Genomic DNA, 16,709 nt, shown 5'->3' on the forward strand with positions numbered 1-16,709 from the left:
AGCCCAGAACTCGGTGGCTCATGCCACGCATTCCTCACTCACACATCTGTGGGTTGCCTGGGGTGGGGCTGATCTGGGCTGGGCTCGGATGGCTTTGGCTCTAAGCTGCAGCTTGGGATCAGTTCTGCTGTATCAGTTTCTTGTTCTGTTGTACCAGCGAGCTTCTTAGTGTGTGGTGTTCTGGTGATGGGAGAAGCACAAAACGAAAAGCCAGCCCTCACGGGCATTTCAGAATGTGCTGCTGTTACAGATGCTGACGTCTTTTTGGCCAAAGCAAATCACATGGTCAAAGCCAGCAGGAAGGAAGGAGACTTTTTTTTTTTTTTTTTTTTTTTTGAGGTGGAGTCTCACTCTATTGCCCAGGCTGGAGTGCAGTGGTGCTATCTTAGCTCACTGCAACCTCCGCCTCCCGGGTTCAAGCGATTCTCCTGCCTCAGCCTCCCGAGTAGCTGGGATTACAGGTGCCTGCCACCACACCCAGCTAATTTTTGTACTTTTAGTAGAGATGGGTTTTGCCACGTTGGCCAGGCTGGTCTCGAACTCCTGACCTCAGGTGATCCACCCGCCTTGGCCTCCCAAAGTGCTGAGATTACAGGCATGAGCCACCATGCCCAGCTGGAAGGAGACTTTATACTCTGCAAGGATGTGGCTGTGTGATGCTTTTGCAGGGGAGTGAAGAACTAGGGCCAGCTGTCTTCCTCAGACCTCATCTAAAGCAGCTACCTGGTCCCTTTCTACCATTTTTATTCTCTTTTGAGCTCTGATATGCTTACGTTTGAAATATTATTTCTGCTAAGAGCTTGACAAGGGTAAGGTCACAGACTCGTCATAACATGTGGACCTCCACAGGCAGCAGAGGCAGGCTGTTTTGGTTGGAGCCTTGGATCCCTGAAATAGCACATCTTATAGGGAGGACTGGAGAGAGGCCCATTGTGATTGGAGGGAGGGGAGCCTGTTGAGAGCAACCAGAGTCAAGACAGTAGAGCCTGGGGCCAAGGCCGCCATGTTCCGTGTCTGGGGAAGCCATCACGACAGATCTGTGTAGTGGCACCCCTGGCAGTGCGCAACCTGAGAAGCTGCTCTAGCTGCCTGGCAGATCATGAGGGACCTTGCCTAACATATCAGATGGGCTGGATGCCTATTCTGGAAGTCCTCTTTGTTTTGGAAGAGGGTAGACTTTGAACATCTCTTACCAAAGGCACGCACAAGTTATAAGCAGAAAGCTTCTGGAGGCCCCTTTGTTTTGAGGCACATGGTGGAAACTTGGCAGATACCCAGCTCGGAAGGGCATGGCAGCAGCACCCCAGGCTTGAGCCTCGTGTTGTATTGATTAAGGTTGCATTTATTGGAGATCCCAGAGTCTCTCTTGGTGCAGCGATGCTTAGAATTTGCCCAAGGCAGCATGGGAGAGTCACTCACTGTCTGCAGACCTTATGACTCCTCCTTCCCACCTGCCCAGATGTTCCAGGTCCTAACTGGATCCTTAGCTCTTGGGGAGCCCCCTGTGCCGCGGCTGTAGCCCCGCCTTGGCAGACACCCATCACAGTTCAGCTAAGGTGATCGTATTGAGGGAGGGGAGCCCTGGCCCCAGGGTAAGGGGGTCTGGGTTTCGGTCTCAGTGCTGCTGGGAGACTAGGGGCTCGGAAGCTTATTTCTCTGACTTTAAGTCTCTTGCAAAATGAGAATAAGAAAACTCTGCCCTGCCTCCTCTTGTTGTGAGAAACAAATAGAATGATGAACATGAAGGTTCTTGTAAAACGTCCTCAAAGTGTTATTATTAGTTACTAATTTGCCTTCAATGGAAGCAAAGAAAAAGTCATGAAAGGGGTATTTTGTGCCAAGCCCTGTGTGAGGTATGTGCAGTCTTTCAGTCTTTTTTTTTTTTTTTTTTTTTTTTTTTTGAGACAGAGTCTCGCTCTGTCGCCCAGGCTGCAGTGCAGTGGCGCAATCTCGGCTCACTGCAAGCTCCACCTCCCGGGTTCATGCCGTTCTCCTGCCTCAGCCTCCTGCCCACCACGCCTGGCTAACTTTGCATTTTTTTTAGTAGAGACGGGATTTCACCGTGTTAGCCAGGATGGTCTCGATTTCCTGACCTCGTGATCTGCCCACATCGGCCTCCCAAAGTGCTGGGATTACAGGCATGAGCCACCGCGCCTGGCCCAGTCTTTCAGTCTTACTGGAACAGCCTGTGGGGTTACTGCAAGAGTGAGGAGCCATGTCAGAGAGGCAGGCGACTTGCTCCAGGGCACACAGCCTATGGGCAGCCGTGTGCAGGTCTATGTGACTGCGAGGCCTGACCTCTTCCCGCCCCTCCATCTGCCAGTTGTTGCCTATGGCTTTCTGTGTGCCAGTCCCGGGTGCCGGGGAGCCAGCAGGGAAACAACCCGTGTCCCGGCTGCATGGAGTTTGCTTTCCAGGCGACGAGGCGAAGGAGTGAGGACAGAGAAGGGCAAGTGCAGAACATTCTGTGCTGGGCCTCAAAGCAGGACTGGAGAATGAGTAGGGGTGGGCAGGGAAGGCCTCTGAGGGGTAGGGACATTTCATAGGGACTTAAGGAGCCACTGCAGCAGCCTCTACAGGGGTCTGCAGCGAGAGTGGCCCCAGAAGTGGGACCCATCTGTGCTGAGTGGCGGCCTCACAGGCTCTGGCTGGGCCTCCTTGGGTGGGAGAAGGCTGGTTGCCTTTGGAGGGGCCACCTCCCCTCCTCCTTCCTGCCGCATGGCTGCTAGGAGACTTTTTCCCAAAGCATCTGGGTAAGTTTTAATGACGAGGTTCCCGTGCGGCTGGCCTCCAGCCACAGAATGTCATAGGTCTCTGTGGGCGACACGGACACTGCACCCTGAGCAGCTTTCTCTTGCTCAGCTTCTTCTCCACAGTTCCAGAGTGTTCTGGAACCTTCAGGCTGGAATGAGCTTATAGGAAGAGATTGGTTTGGGCAAGAGAGCCACCAAACCACCTCCAATGGGGTGACTTCCACTTGACAGTCCCACTTAGAGCAGCCCCATTTCCCTACGGGTTGTTAGCAAACGTGAAGGATCTTGCGATGCGTAAACTTCCAGGAGGGAGGATTTTGTAAAGGAATGTTCTCATGGTTGCGTTCTGAGCCGGGATATTAGAAACACTTTATCAGGCTGTCATGGGTTAGATGACACTTTAGTCCAAGTGTTTATCCTTTTGGGAGATGCATTTTATTATTCTAAAAATGTTGTATATTTTTAAAAAGCAGAACAATTCTTTTGAAATAAGTTATTTCCAGGAAAACTTTAGGATTAAGAAAACTTGTAAAAAGATCTACAAATAGAGACCCCAGGGGCTGCGCACCTCTGTCACCACAGAGCCTGATCGTGCTGTGCAGTCTAAAGGAGACCATGGGGCAAGAAGAGGTGACTTTGGTGGTGTCCAGAGCAGGCTTCTCAACCTCATGGGTTTGGTGAGTCACCCCAGGACCCGGGACTGGGCAGTGCAGTCAGCTCCCAGGTACAGCTGTTGCCCTTGGGCCCAGGAGTAAGGCTTCGAGCGCCAGCTGTCTCGCCCCAGGCCAAGGAGCCTCTTCCCTCTCTGTCTGGTGGTCAGATGGTGCCCGTGTGTGCAGAACACTTTGAGCAGGAGCCCTGGGAATAAGTTGCTCTTCATGATTCCAGAGAGGGAGGAGTCTCCTGTGTGCCACTCACCCAGTGTGGTGTTTGAGCTGGTCTTCGTGTTTCAGAGAGACCCCCCCATCTTTCTTTAATGCTCACGTCTTCGTGAAGCCATCCTCAGCATCACCCTGATTGGATGTGATCTCCCCAACTGTTCACACCTCTCTTCCTGCCTCTTGGTCTGCTCTGTCTGATGTTCTAGATCACTCCCAAAATGTACCCTGTCCGCTGTCCTCAGGGGAGTGACCGAGCCTCGTTCCTCTTTGTTCTTCAGGCGGGGGTGGATTGGGGTAGATAGGGGGTGCTCACTGGAAGGCTAGAAGCAGCAAAGCTGGGTCCCAGGAAGGATCTAGGGCCAGAAGGTCATGTTTACTGATGGCTTCTGCTCCGCTCGCCTGCTGACCAGAGGCTGAAGGGGGGAGGGGTGGGTGGTGAGTCTGTGAGTGTAGAGTCGTAACCCACATCTGTGCCACCCAACAGCGTGAGGCTTCCTGGGCACCTAGGGATGGATGGGGCCAGGATGGGCTGAGGACACAGATGTGAGGACAGTGCCCACCTTCCCGCACACAGTGGCAGGGCCGTGTGTGGGGGACATGGGGGAGGAGGAGGGGCTGCCTTGGGTGCAGCAGTACAGGTGATGGAGCAGATGGGAGATCTCTGCAGGGCTCCCAGGTGGACAGGAGCCTGCCAAGTGGGCCGGGTTGGGTAGAATGGGATGAGGGGTTTGCAAAGTGGTGGGTGTGGGGAAGGCCACCCTGGAGGGAGAAGAGTTCTAAAAAGGAAGGTCACTTCTCACTCGTACCTTGGAGTGGGAGCACCGGAAAATTAATCCCAGATCAGCAGAGCTCAAGGCCTGGTGCAGAGAAACCCATGTGTCATGGTGACATGAAAGACCTATTTCAGATTCTCACTAGGGTTCAAGTTTTCCCCAGAGGCAGAATTTTTTCCTGGGTCTTCAGTTCTTCACCTGTAATGAGAGGCGATCCTGAGGGATGCGTTTTAGAGGAACGGCAGCTGCCCTACTTACCCAACATCAAGTCCTTCCTGCGGCCACACCTGCCTGGCCCTGGGGACAGGGACGATGTCACGCCACCATCCCTCCTAGGGCCAGCTCAGTGCCGTGCTCACTGCTGAAGGAGTGAAACTTACTTTTTACAGACATATTTTGAGGGGCACATTCATTTTGCTAAGTGAGATACACATTTGTGAATATGAAACAGGAAATTTCTGAATCTTATTAGCTTAGAGATAATGGCCACCACTGTGTATGGAAGCCGTGGAAACGATAATGGCCACCGCTGTGTATGGAGGCTGTGGAAAATCTGCAAGTATTGTTTCAGATTTAAAATGCGTGCAGCTCACACCTAAGTGCTATAGGGCTAGTATCTTTGTGACTATCTAAATTTCAGTTTTAAAAATCTCTAGGCCAGGTATGGTGGCTCACGCCTGTAGTCCCATTGTTTGGGCAACTGAGGCAGGAGGATCACCTGAGCCCAGGAGTTCAAGACTAGCCTGGGCAATATAGCAAGACCCCATCTCTACAAAGAATAAAATTAGCTGGGACAAGTGATGTGCGCCTGTCATCCCAGCTACTCAAGAGGCTGAGGTGGGAGGTTCGCTTGAGCTCAGGAGTTTGAGGCTGTGGTGAGCCCTGAATGTGCCACTGCAGTGCAGCCTGGGCAACAGAGTGAGACCCTGTCTCTATCTGCACCACCGCCACCCGCCCCCCCCCCCCCCCCCCCCCCGCAAAAAAGAAGTCCACACTCCTTTCTGGGAAAAGATGGGGTTGTGAAATATGTAAATAAGTTGAGGAGTGCTTTAGGGAGGGGTTTTGAACCATAGAATAATGAGATTTGAATGCCGGAGGAGATCTCACCCTCTAGTTTTAACACCTTGTTTAATTTAATCTCAATTCCTTCTGTAAAACCAAAGTGACATCACCTGCCTCAGCACTGGTTGTAAAGTTAGAGGAGATGAGGCTGATAAAGTGCGTGCTTGTGTCTAGGACTTAATGTTGTGATGCTGAGGTGAGGATACAGGTGAGGAAACTGAGGCTGGGAGGGGGACTCCCCACCCAGGCTGCACGTCAGTGTTGCCTGGGAGCACTGCTGCCACCTTCGCCTCCCGCCTGCTGCGTGAGCACCCCAGGGTGCTGCCATCTTCCCAGGTGACCCTGTCGGGAGCCTCTCCGACCACAAGCGCAGCTCCTGCGGCTCACTCTGGAATCTTCTCTCTCAAAGCTGGCTCCTGCTTCTGCCTTGAGGTTTTCTGGGCTTGGCAGCATCACCCAGTGGGATTTGTGGCCTGGCCCTGGAGGCTGTGAGTTGGCCTGTAGGGTTGTGGCTGAGCCTCCCATCAGCTACACCCACGGGGGGTGGGGTGGGGGAGGTTGGGGGTTGCCAAGCTCCCTGCAGGCCTTGTAGCCACGACTTTGTGGGAGAGAGGGACCATAGGGATGGAACAGGGGGCAGCGCCCCAGGGGGTCCTCCTCCTCAGTTGAGGCAAGTTGAGAGAATTGGGGGTGCTCTAGGAAACCCAAGACCTGGCATTCACAGAATTTTCTAGAATCAGTGAGCTCACTGGCAGGCAGGGAGGGAGTTCCCTGGTAGGTGTGGACAGCCTTGCCTGGCCATCTCATAGGGACAGATGGGACAGGCTCTATCGAGTGAGCAGCACTGAGCTTGTGCAAGGAGTTACTGTCATTACCCCCTCGGTTGTCTACCTAAGACCTGCTGTGCAGCCCACCAGAACAACTGTCTCAGAAAAACTTCACACCAATCACCCAAAGATTATGACCCCAGGCTGGAAGCAGGGTCAGGCTTGGCTCATGCCTGGTGACCTCCTATGTAGGACAGTATTTCTTTCATTGATCTGCAAGTTTTTAAAAATAAAATCTGCTTTTTCACTGCACTTGTAGGTACATACAATATGGGGACATAAATTCGGGGGGAACCTTGGACTCTGACCCTGCCCCTCACCGGCTGGGCAATTTTCCAGGTCCAACCACTACTCTGAGCTCCAGTTTCACCGGTGAGCTGAGAATCAGCTCCCCTCAAAGCTCCCTCCAGCCCTGACACTGTCTGGTCTTTGTCCGCCTCACTTCCAAGGGGAAAAGCAAGGCCAGAAGAAGACCTGGCCCACAGAGGCCCAGCCGGGAAGGAGGCTGGAGGGAAGGAGAGGTGGCCAGCTCCCAGGTTGGCCAGAGAGTCAGGCTGGCTCCAGTCCCGGAGCCTCCCCCAAGTCACAGAGGCCTCCCCTTCCCAACCTGCACTCACAGTTCCCTTCTGGCCCCAATAAGCCTGGCCATTCAGGTGTTGACTGGGTGGCCTGAGGCCATATGGCACTGACCACTCAGACAGGGGTGGGTTGTCCTGCCCCAACAGACTTGCCCCACAAACGGGGTAGGCGACTGGGGCTGCTCAGACCCAAGAGGTCAACAGGTCATTACAAGCTGGAACCAGACGCCAGCAGAGCTTGGGAATCTATACCCGGTGACTTGCTGACCAGCACTGAGACTCGCCTGACCTCCTGATTCGTGACGCAGCGGGCCCTTGTTGAGTGCCACAGAGGCTGCAGGAACATTCTGCCGGGTGTGGTGGTGGTTGATCCTCAGGGCAAGTGTTGATCAGCTCTGATGAAACACAACACAGTTCAGGAGATATGGGATAACCAAGAGAACCCAGAAAATTCATGTGAGAACCAGCCTCCCTTGTTGTCTGTTAGACCATCTTGTTTAAAAATAAAGAATTGACTTCCTTGCCTTTTTCACCTACCACAGAATACATTCTACTCTGAGGCCAATCTTTTATCCCCTGAGGGCCAGAAATTGAGAAATTCTTCCGCTTCTCTTCCCATCTCATTTCTCAACTCCAAACTCGGTTCCGAGAAACCACACCTAGCAGGCGAGGCGTCGGGGAACCAGGGCTGGGAGGGTGGCCACAGCCTCGGGGGAAGGGCATGGAGCTGGCGCCAGGGAAGCTGGAGGAGCCAGACCAGGAAAGAGGCCTTGCTTGAAAAGGCTTACTGAGGCCAGTGGTCTTGGAGGAGGAGGAAGGATTAGCACTTGGTCCAGCCATGTTGGGGCCCAGGCATGGCCAAAGATTGGAGTAGCAGCAGCCAGGCCTGGCCGCCAGGCAGGGTTGGGATGTTCAGATCTGTATCCAAGGTTACCCCAGCAGGAGACCATCAGATCTGCAGTCCCTACAGCCTATGGAAGTGGGCCAGGACACCTGGGGCATCTTCAGGGTGCCAGGGATGGGGAATAGGCACTTGATGCCCCAGAAGCCCTTTGAGCCGGGGTACTGACCTTGCAGGCAGTGGGGGAGACCTCAAGTCCCAGGACACCCCCACAATAGCTTGAGACCTGAGTATTGGTACTGGGCACCCCTCACCTGCTGGCAGGTGGGGTTAGCTGAGAGGATACCTGTGAATCCCAGAAAACTAGAAACCTATGACACATGTGTAAGGTAAACATTGTGACTACCGAATCAGCCTGGGACCTCTTCAGGGGTCCTGCTGCATCCCAAACCATCTGAGCTTTTAGGATTACACAGTCCTGCTCAGTGGGACCTGGGATTTGTGCACCCTCCTTCCCAACAAATTGGCAGAGCACCTGAGTGAGTGCTGCTTGAGCAAATGCGTGAAGGAATGAATGGGTGGCAGAGGGTCTGCTCAGGCGTCACAGGTGGAGGGACGGGCCAGCCTTGCTTTGTCGGGAAGCTGGAGGGGGGATCCACAGCCCCTCAGCCAGGCTTGAACGCCTGCACCCTGCCCCTCCTGGAACCCTTGAGCCTTTCAGGCCTTGAGCCATGCCCCTGGGTGGACCACCCATCCGTGGTACATGTGGTGGTGTCTGAGGCTCTGGGGTCCAAGGCTGTGCTGGGCCCCTCCCTGGACATTGGGCAACTTGAGGTTTGATTTTGGTCACCACCCACCCCACCTCCTCCATCCCCTTTTCTGAAGACGTGCCTTCACCCCTGGCCTTTTCTCTCTTCTTCCTTGGGGTGCAGATCCTGGCCAACGTCTTCCTCTACCTGTGCGCCATCGCTGTGGGCATCATGTCCTACTACATGGCTGACCGCAAGCACCGCAAGGCCTTCCTGGAGGCCCGCCAGTCGCTGGAGGTGAAGATGAACCTGGAAGAGCAGAGCCAGCAGCAGGTGAGGCTCTCGGGAGGCCTCGGGCCTGGAGCTTGGGCTCAGGGACTGTGGCCTTGTCAGAGGGAGAGGAACCAGAGCGGCAGCCCCTGGCTCCGTGGGGCTTGGCGTTCATCCACCCTGTTCAGGTGTTTGCTTCTGAACTTTGTCTTCTGGGCTCCTCACCATTAGAGGGCAGCTTCTGAGCTTCAGGGAGCCTCTCACTCCTAAATCTGCTTCTGCTTGACCCAGATCTCTCCTCTTCTGCCTTCCTGCTCTTTGTTTTGTTTCTGTAATGTAAAACTTTTCCCTTTCAAGAAATGCATTGCCCAAGCAGCCAGCTATGACTTCCTGCATTCCTTTCTCAGATGACCTTCTCAGGACCAAGGTCAGGGTCAGGGGCATCACGGGCATTCCTTCACGTCACGCCTCCACCACCACTCTTGCTGGTCCAACCGCAGATCCACCCTGTGCACCTGCTCATGCCGTGGGTGGGGCCTTGACCCATCCTGCGGCCTCAGGGACCTGCTGGGTGAAGTGTGTCAGCCTCACACCCCCACTCAGGGGAGCTCCTCCCTCCCTTACCTTCCCATCTGAGGTCACTGCTGAAGAAGGAAAACCAGCCTGTTCCCCGGGGATGCCCTTGTTTACATTCTCCATCTGGAGAGAGGCCTGGCTGTCCCTGCCTCGGTTTCCTGGCTTTCCTCCAGTCTCTTCCATGGCCGCACCGTCCTCCCAGTTCTCATGTCACTCAGGCTTTTACATAGTTTTGGCCTGGATTAATCTCACATGCTTTTTGAAGGTCTCCAGAAATTACACCCACCAATTTCCTGTTATCCATAGGGTTATTTCCCCTTCAAAAACAAACTCAATAGGTTGACACTATGATTCTCTGCTCTGGGAACCATGTCATTTGTGTTCAGGAGGTTCTGTGTGCTCCTGATTCACTGAAATTGCTGTTTTCATAGATGCTGCCACTCGGGTGGACAGGGCCTTGGTTTCGGGGGCCACTCCGGAGCCCTTGGCTTGCAGGAGCCCCACCGTCGGGCCTCACTCACATTCTCTAGACAGTGCTGTTCCGAGGCACACACCAAGTCATTTAGCTGATGGGCCTCCGATTCCACTGTCCTGGGGATGTTTTCTTCCTCCCCGTTTACCAATCTCATTCCTTACAGAAGGCCCCCATAGGAGGGGATTTTCCCTGGCTGCCATTGTGACAAAGGTCCAGGCTTAGTAGCCCATCATATTCGCCCCTTCCCCTGGGCCCTGTGACCTGTGGTTATTGAGGAGTTGCTGTGGCCTGTGTATATTTAAAGAATCCTCCTTTCCTGGCTTGTAAAGCCCCTTGAAAGGCATTCTTCAACTCTGTTTTTTTTTAATACTGTCTCATTTCTTGTTTGTATCTGATCTCGCACTGTGGCGGCATCCCTCTGGGTTCTCTGCACTAAAAAAAAAAAAAAAAAAAAATGCATGTGTCACCGCCTAGCTAGGCGAGCATTCTTTTTATATAACATTTGCGCAGTTTTCAGCATGTCTGTCTGCATTGATCTTGTCTGTCTCATATTGTAGAATCTAGGACATCTTAACTCACACTGAACCGTCTTGTGGAGGCCCCCTGGTGTGATGAGGAAGGCCCTGTGTTTCACCCTGGGGCTGTTCTCATGTAGATAATTTAGATAAGTTATCTACCCTACAGAGCCTCACTTTTCCTCATCTGCAAAGTGGAGGTATTGACATTTGTCTTGTAGGTTTCTTGAGGGTCAAATGAGAAACCCAGAAGTGCTTTGTAACCCGTAGAGCTTTTTTAGAGGTAGGCTGAGTGCACGGGGCCATGAGGCCTGCTTTCTAACACCCAGGGCCATATGCTTCCTCTGGGCAGGGTCAGTGCAGGGAGCTTGGGCACCAGCAGAGAGGGTCATCCCTGGGTGCCCCAGGGCTCCTGAGGGTGCTAGCAGCCTGCCCGGGCCACAGTGGTGCTTCTCTGCATTGCCTGCCCACGCTGCAGTGGCAGAGCAGACATTGGCCCCAGGATGGAGAGGTCCAGGTTAGGTGGAAGGGAGGTGCAGAGGTGTGGGGGGAGTTGAGGGGTAAGGTGCATCCTCAGGCCTAGCTGGGCACACAGCCGGAGCCTAGAATTCTCCAAGTGGGATGAATTTGTCTAGCCAGGCTCTGTCCTGAGTGTGGCCTTGGGCTCGTTGCTGCCCCTCTTTGGACTTCAGTATCCCCATATGTAAAACCTTCTTTGAGAGATTTTTTTTTCTTTCTTTTTTTTTTTTTTGACACGGAGTCTTGGTCTTGTCACCCAGGCTAGAGTGCAATGGCACAATCTCAGCTCACTGCAACCTCCGTCTCCCAGGTTCAAGTGATTCTCCTGCCTCAGCTTCCCAAGTAGCTGGGATTACAAGCACCTGCCACCACACCTGGCTAATTTTTTTAAAAAATATTTTTAGTGGAGACGGGGTTTCACCATGTTGGCCAGTGGTCTCAAAACTCCTGACCTCAGGTGATCCACCCACCTCAGCTTCCCAAAGTGCTGGGGTTACAGGCGTGAGCCACCATGACCTGCTGAGAGATTGTTTTAAGGGTAAGGAGGAATCTATGTGAATCCCACTGGGATTGGTAAAGCACTGTTACCATTGGGAAGGATGGAATCCTGCCCCCTGTGAGTTTCCATTTACCTACATTCTCCTTACGTCTTCTGTCTCTGTTCAAGAGAGAAACCTGCCTGCCATTTTCCTTCCTTTCCACGTGCTTGACAGGTTTTGGTATTACGGTTATGCCCAACTCATTAAATAATTTGAGAAGTTTCTAACCCCTGATAGTTTGAAGATAATTTGGGTTATTCCTTAAATTTAGAAGTCATGGCCAGGCATGTGGCTGGCCTGTAGGTGTGGCCAGGCAGGTGGCTATGCCTGTAATATCAGCACTTTGGGAGATTGAGACAGGAGGATCACTTGGGTCCAGGAGTTCAAGACCAGCCTGAGCAACAAAGCAAGACCCCATCTCTACAAAAAATTTAAAAATTAGCTGAGTGTGGTGGTGCATGCCTGTAGTCCCAGCTACTTGGGAGGCTGAGGTGGGAGGATCGCTTGAGCCCAGGAGGTTGAGGCTGCAGTGAGCCTTGATTGTGCCACTGCACTCCAGCTTGGGCAACAAAGTGAGACCCTGGCTTTAAAAATAAAAAAAATAAAAATAAAAAAGGCACTAATGAAGAAGTCCTATAGGCCTGGAGTGTTCTTTAGGGGAAGATTCTGTTTCCATCATAGATAATAAGGTTGTTCAGATTTTATATTTCCTTTTATATAGGTTTTAGAGAGGTTTTTTTCCCCCAGAAACATGTCCATTCAAATTTTCAAAATTTTGGCATAACATTCTTAATATTTTCTTTTTATCTTTTGTCTGAAATGTGTAATGATGTTCCTTTTTTTCATTACCGAAGATAATTTGTGCCTTTTTAAAATTTTTCTTAATCAGTCTTCCTAAGGCTTATTGTTTTAGCCTGTTCAGCAGACCACCGTTAATCTTTGTTGCTTTCTTTGTACATTTCTTATCTCTGATTTATTTATTTATTTTGAGACGGAGTCTGGCTCTGTCACCTAGGCTGGAGTGCAGTGGCGCGATCTAGGCTCACTGCAAGCTCTGCCTCCCGGGTTCACGCCATTCTCCAGCCTCAGCCTCCCGAGTAGCTGGGACTACAGGTGCCTGCCACCACGCCCGGCTAATTTTTTTGTATTTTTTTTTTTTAGTAGAGGTGGGGTTTCACCATGTTAGTCAGGATGGTCTCCATCTCCTGACCTTGTGATCTGCCTGCCTCAGTCTCCCAAAGTGCTGGGATTACAGGCGTGAGCCACCGCGCCCAGCCTCTTATCTCTAAGTTAAACTTTGTCATTGCATCTTTTTTCTTTGGGCTTAATTTGTGTCCTTTTTTACCTTCTTAAAATGGAACTTTATTGTTGTTTTTTGGAGACTGAATCTTGCTCTGTTACCCAGGCTGGAGTTCAGTGGCGCAATCTAGGCTCACTGCAACTTCTACCTCCTGAGTTCAAGGTATCCTCTTGCCTCAGCCTCCGAGTAGCTGGGAACACGCCCGGCTAATTTTTTGTATTTGTAGTAAAGACAGGGTTTCACCACGTTGGTCAGGCTGGTCTCAAAACCTCGGCCTCCCAAAGTGTTGGGATTACAGGCGTGAGCCCCCAGGTCCAGCCAAAATAGAACTTTAGATGACCGATTTTCAACCTTTCTTTCCTAAAACATGCATTTAATGCTACAGATCTCACTCATTACATTGTTTGAGCTTTATCTCACAAGTTTTAATATGCCATATTTTCAGTGTCATTTAATTTAAAATATTTACTAATTTTCATTGAAATGCCTTTGATCCATGGGCAATGTAGAAGTGCACTAAGTTCTAAACATTTGAGGATTTGTTGACAATTATGTTGTTGTTTATCTTTATTCTGGTCAGAGAACATACTCTAATTTCAAGTCTTTGAAATTTCTTGGAACTTGATTTTTGGCCTAGCATGTGGTCAGTTTTGATGCACTTGAGAATAATGTATATTCTGCCAAATCTGTCAAAATCTTTAAAAAATGAAATAATGTCAACTATGTCATATTTGCATCTGCCCCAAATTAGTACTTACCTCTTTAGTCACGATGCAAGGACCTCACAACCTTTTAACTTCATTTCACAAGCCTCTGCCCCCCACTTTCTGCTTATTAGTGTAATGTGTTTTAGTTCAACATATTTTAAACCCCACAAGTCCTTATTGTGATTATTTTATGTAATATTCTTATTAATATTCTTTACTTATATTTACCCACAGTTTTGCCCTCTCAATTGCTCTTCCTTTCTCCATTTCTTTGCTTCATTTTCTTGAAGAATTCCCTTTAGTATTACCTTTTATGCTGATCTCTTGGTGCCAAATTCTCTCCATTTCTGATTACCTAGGAGTGTGCTTATTTTGCTTTCATTTTCGAAAGATACCTGTCTTCATCCGTTTTGTGCTGCTACAACAGAATACCTGAAACTGGGTAATTTATAAAGAACAGAAATTTACTACTTACAGTTCTAGAGGCCGGGAAGTCCAAGATCAAGGCACCAGCATTTGCTCTGGTGTCCATACATGGCAGAAGGGTGGGCTAGCTGAATGTTATGTGATGCCCCTTTTAAAAGGGCCTTAACCCTTGTGGCCTGATCCCCTCGTAAAAGGCCCCACCCCCTAATAGTATTACATTGGCAGCACCTGAATTTTGAACAGACACATTCAAATCATGCCAAGACTTTTTGCAGATAATTCTAGGCTGCCATTTTTTACTTCTAGCCCTTTAAAAGCATTTCACTATCCTTCCCGCTTCCCTCATTCCTGTTGAAATGCCAGTTGTCAGATAGACTGTTGCTCCCATTACATTAATGCATACTTTTTCCTGTGGTTGCTTTCCCAATGCTCTTTGTTTTTGGTTCTCAGCAGTTTTACGATGCTGCGCCTGGGAGTTTTCTTTGCAGTTGCTCTGCTTGGTATTCAAAGAGCTTCTTGAATGTTGGTTTGACATCTCTCGTCAGTTTTGAACATTTTCAGCCAGTATCTTTTTATTGCTTCTTCCCATTCGCTCCTTTCCTGTAGGACTCAATATCCTTGTTAGACATTTTTACCATGTTCCAGAAGTATCTCTCTTCTTTTTCTGAACCTTTTTTTCTTTTTGCACTTCAGACAATGTTTTGATGGGCCTAATCTACAGTTTACTAATCCTGTCTTCCTCTGGTTTGTCAGATCAATGGTTGAGCTCTTTTATTGAGTCATCAATTTCAATTATATATTTTTCTGTCCTAGAATTTCCATTTGATTTTAAAAACTGGACTTAGGTCCCTAACTATGTATTCCTATTTTGTCATCTATTTTTTAGAATATATTAAACATTTATTTTAAAGTTCCTGACTGACAACCGTAATAATACCAATGGGTATGCCTTTTTTTGTTGTTGAAACCTGGCATCTTGGCCTTTTTTTTTTTTTTTTTTTTTTTTTTGAGACAGGGTCTTGCTTTGTCACTCAGGCTGGAGTGCAGTGGCTTATGCATCTTCAAGTTCCTGGGCTCAAGCAAAACTCCCACCCCAGCCTTTTGAGTAGCTAGGACTGCAGGCGTGTGCCACCATGCCCAGCTAATTAAAAAAATGGTTTTTTGTAGAGATGGAGTCTCACTGTGTTGCCCAAACTGGTCTCAAACTCCTGGCCTCAAGCAATCCTCCCACTTTAGCCACCTGGCATTTTTAAAAATTAAATACTAGATATTGTGGATGGGAAAATAGTAGTGCTTCTGAATAATGTTGTGTCTCTCCAGGGAAGATTTACTTTTCTTGTGGCAGATGGTTAGAGCAGGGGCAGATAGGAAATAGCTTTTCAGGTGTCTTACCTGAAAGGCTGGTGCTTTTCTCATGGTATCTTGAACTCCTCAGCAATGTGAGGCTGCTGAAAGCTTAGCCTCTTAGTCTCACTTTCTGCTTGGATTCTTGGTCTCTTGCCCCATGCAAATACTAAAAGGTAATAGTGTTCAGAAAGTCGGACTCACTGTTGTATGGTTCTCTTTCCCCGGGGTCTTAGCCCCTCTACTCTCTCTGCCCTGGAATCCTTGCTCACAGTCCTTGTTTCTCCAGCCCCTTGAAAGCCCTCATCATTGCTCTCTCTCCAGCCTCTCGACCCTGGTCGCAAGGGAAAAATGGCAGAGTGCATTGGGCTCACTTAAATGTGTTTCCCTTCCCCTGAGATCTTGGCCTCTCAAATCCTGGCTGCTTTGGTTGTTTCCATTGCCTTTAAAGAGCTAGGTTCTTTTTATGTATTTTATCCAGCTTTTATAGTTGTTCTTGGCTGGAGGGTTGGCCTGCTATAAGATCCTCTATAGCAAAAGTATACATGTATAAAATCGTAAAAGTATGAAAAAGGGTATACTAGGAAAAGTAAGTCATCCCACCTTCATTTCCCCTAGCCATCCAGCCCCCATCCATCAATCACCAGTCACTATTATCTTTTTAATGTACCCTTTCAGAGGTTTATAGAATTTTCACACACACACACACACACACACACACACACGGTAGCCTGTTCACTCTTTTGTACTAAATCTATTTTTCTTTTTTTGAGACAGAGTCTCACTCTGTTGCTGAGGCTAGAGTGCAGTGGTACAATTTCGACTCACAACTTCCGCCTCCTGGGTTTAAGCGAGTCTCCTGCCTCAGCCTCCCAAGTAGCTGGGACTATAGGCATGCACCACCACGCCTGCCTAATTTTTGTATTTTTAGTAGAGATGGGGTTTCACCATGTTGGCCAGGCTGGTCTTGAACTCCTTACCTAAAGTGATCTGCCTCGGCCTCCCAAAATGCTGGGATTACAGGCACTAGATCTTTTCACCTACTATCTTAGAGAGCATTCTAAATCCGTATTGCATTGCCACATCCTTCTTAATGACTGTGTTCAGTCATTATACAGAAGTAACAATTTATTTTGTTGCGCTCTCCATAGATTTCTAGGTTATTTCCAATCTTTTGCTACTGTAAACATTGCTGTAATAAATATCCTTGTAGCGGTATTTATTATATCATAGTGTATCTGTGCAAGTATATCTGTGGAAGAATAAAAACCTAGAAGTGGAATTGCTGGATCAAAGGACATTTGCATTTTAAAAATTATATATATAGCTACTGTAATATACATAGTATAAAATTTACCATTTTAACCATTAAGTATACAATTCAGTGGCATTAAGTGCATTCACAATGTCGTGCAGCCATCACCACTGTCCGTTTCCAGAACTTTTTCATCATCCCAAAGAGAAACTCTATGCCCATTAAACAATAACTGCCCATTCTCCCAGACTCTGGTAACCACTGTTCTACTGTGTCTCTGAATTTGCCTCTACTAGGTCCTTTATATAAGCGGAATCAT

The 16,709-nt window shown here is 49.4% G+C and overlaps 1 protein-coding gene across 5 annotated transcripts in view; it reads left to right on the forward strand.

Moving 5' to 3' along the window:
- Positions 1-16,709, forward strand: part of ADCY3 (adenylate cyclase 3) — a 100,577-nt gene that overhangs the window by 38,568 nt on the left and 45,300 nt on the right. For all 5 annotated transcript variants that reach the window (XM_016948150.4, XM_016948151.3, XM_063790056.1 and 2 more), the window contains one exon: positions 8,648-8,797. In XM_016948150.4, the coding sequence (XP_016803639.1) occupies positions 8,648-8,797 (150 nt within the window). The remainder of the gene's footprint in view (positions 1-8,647; positions 8,798-16,709) is intronic.

This window comes from Pan troglodytes, chromosome 12, assembly GCF_028858775.2.
Source record: "Pan troglodytes isolate AG18354 chromosome 12, NHGRI_mPanTro3-v2.0_pri, whole genome shotgun sequence".
NCBI lineage: Eukaryota > Metazoa > Chordata > Mammalia > Primates > Hominidae > Pan > Pan troglodytes.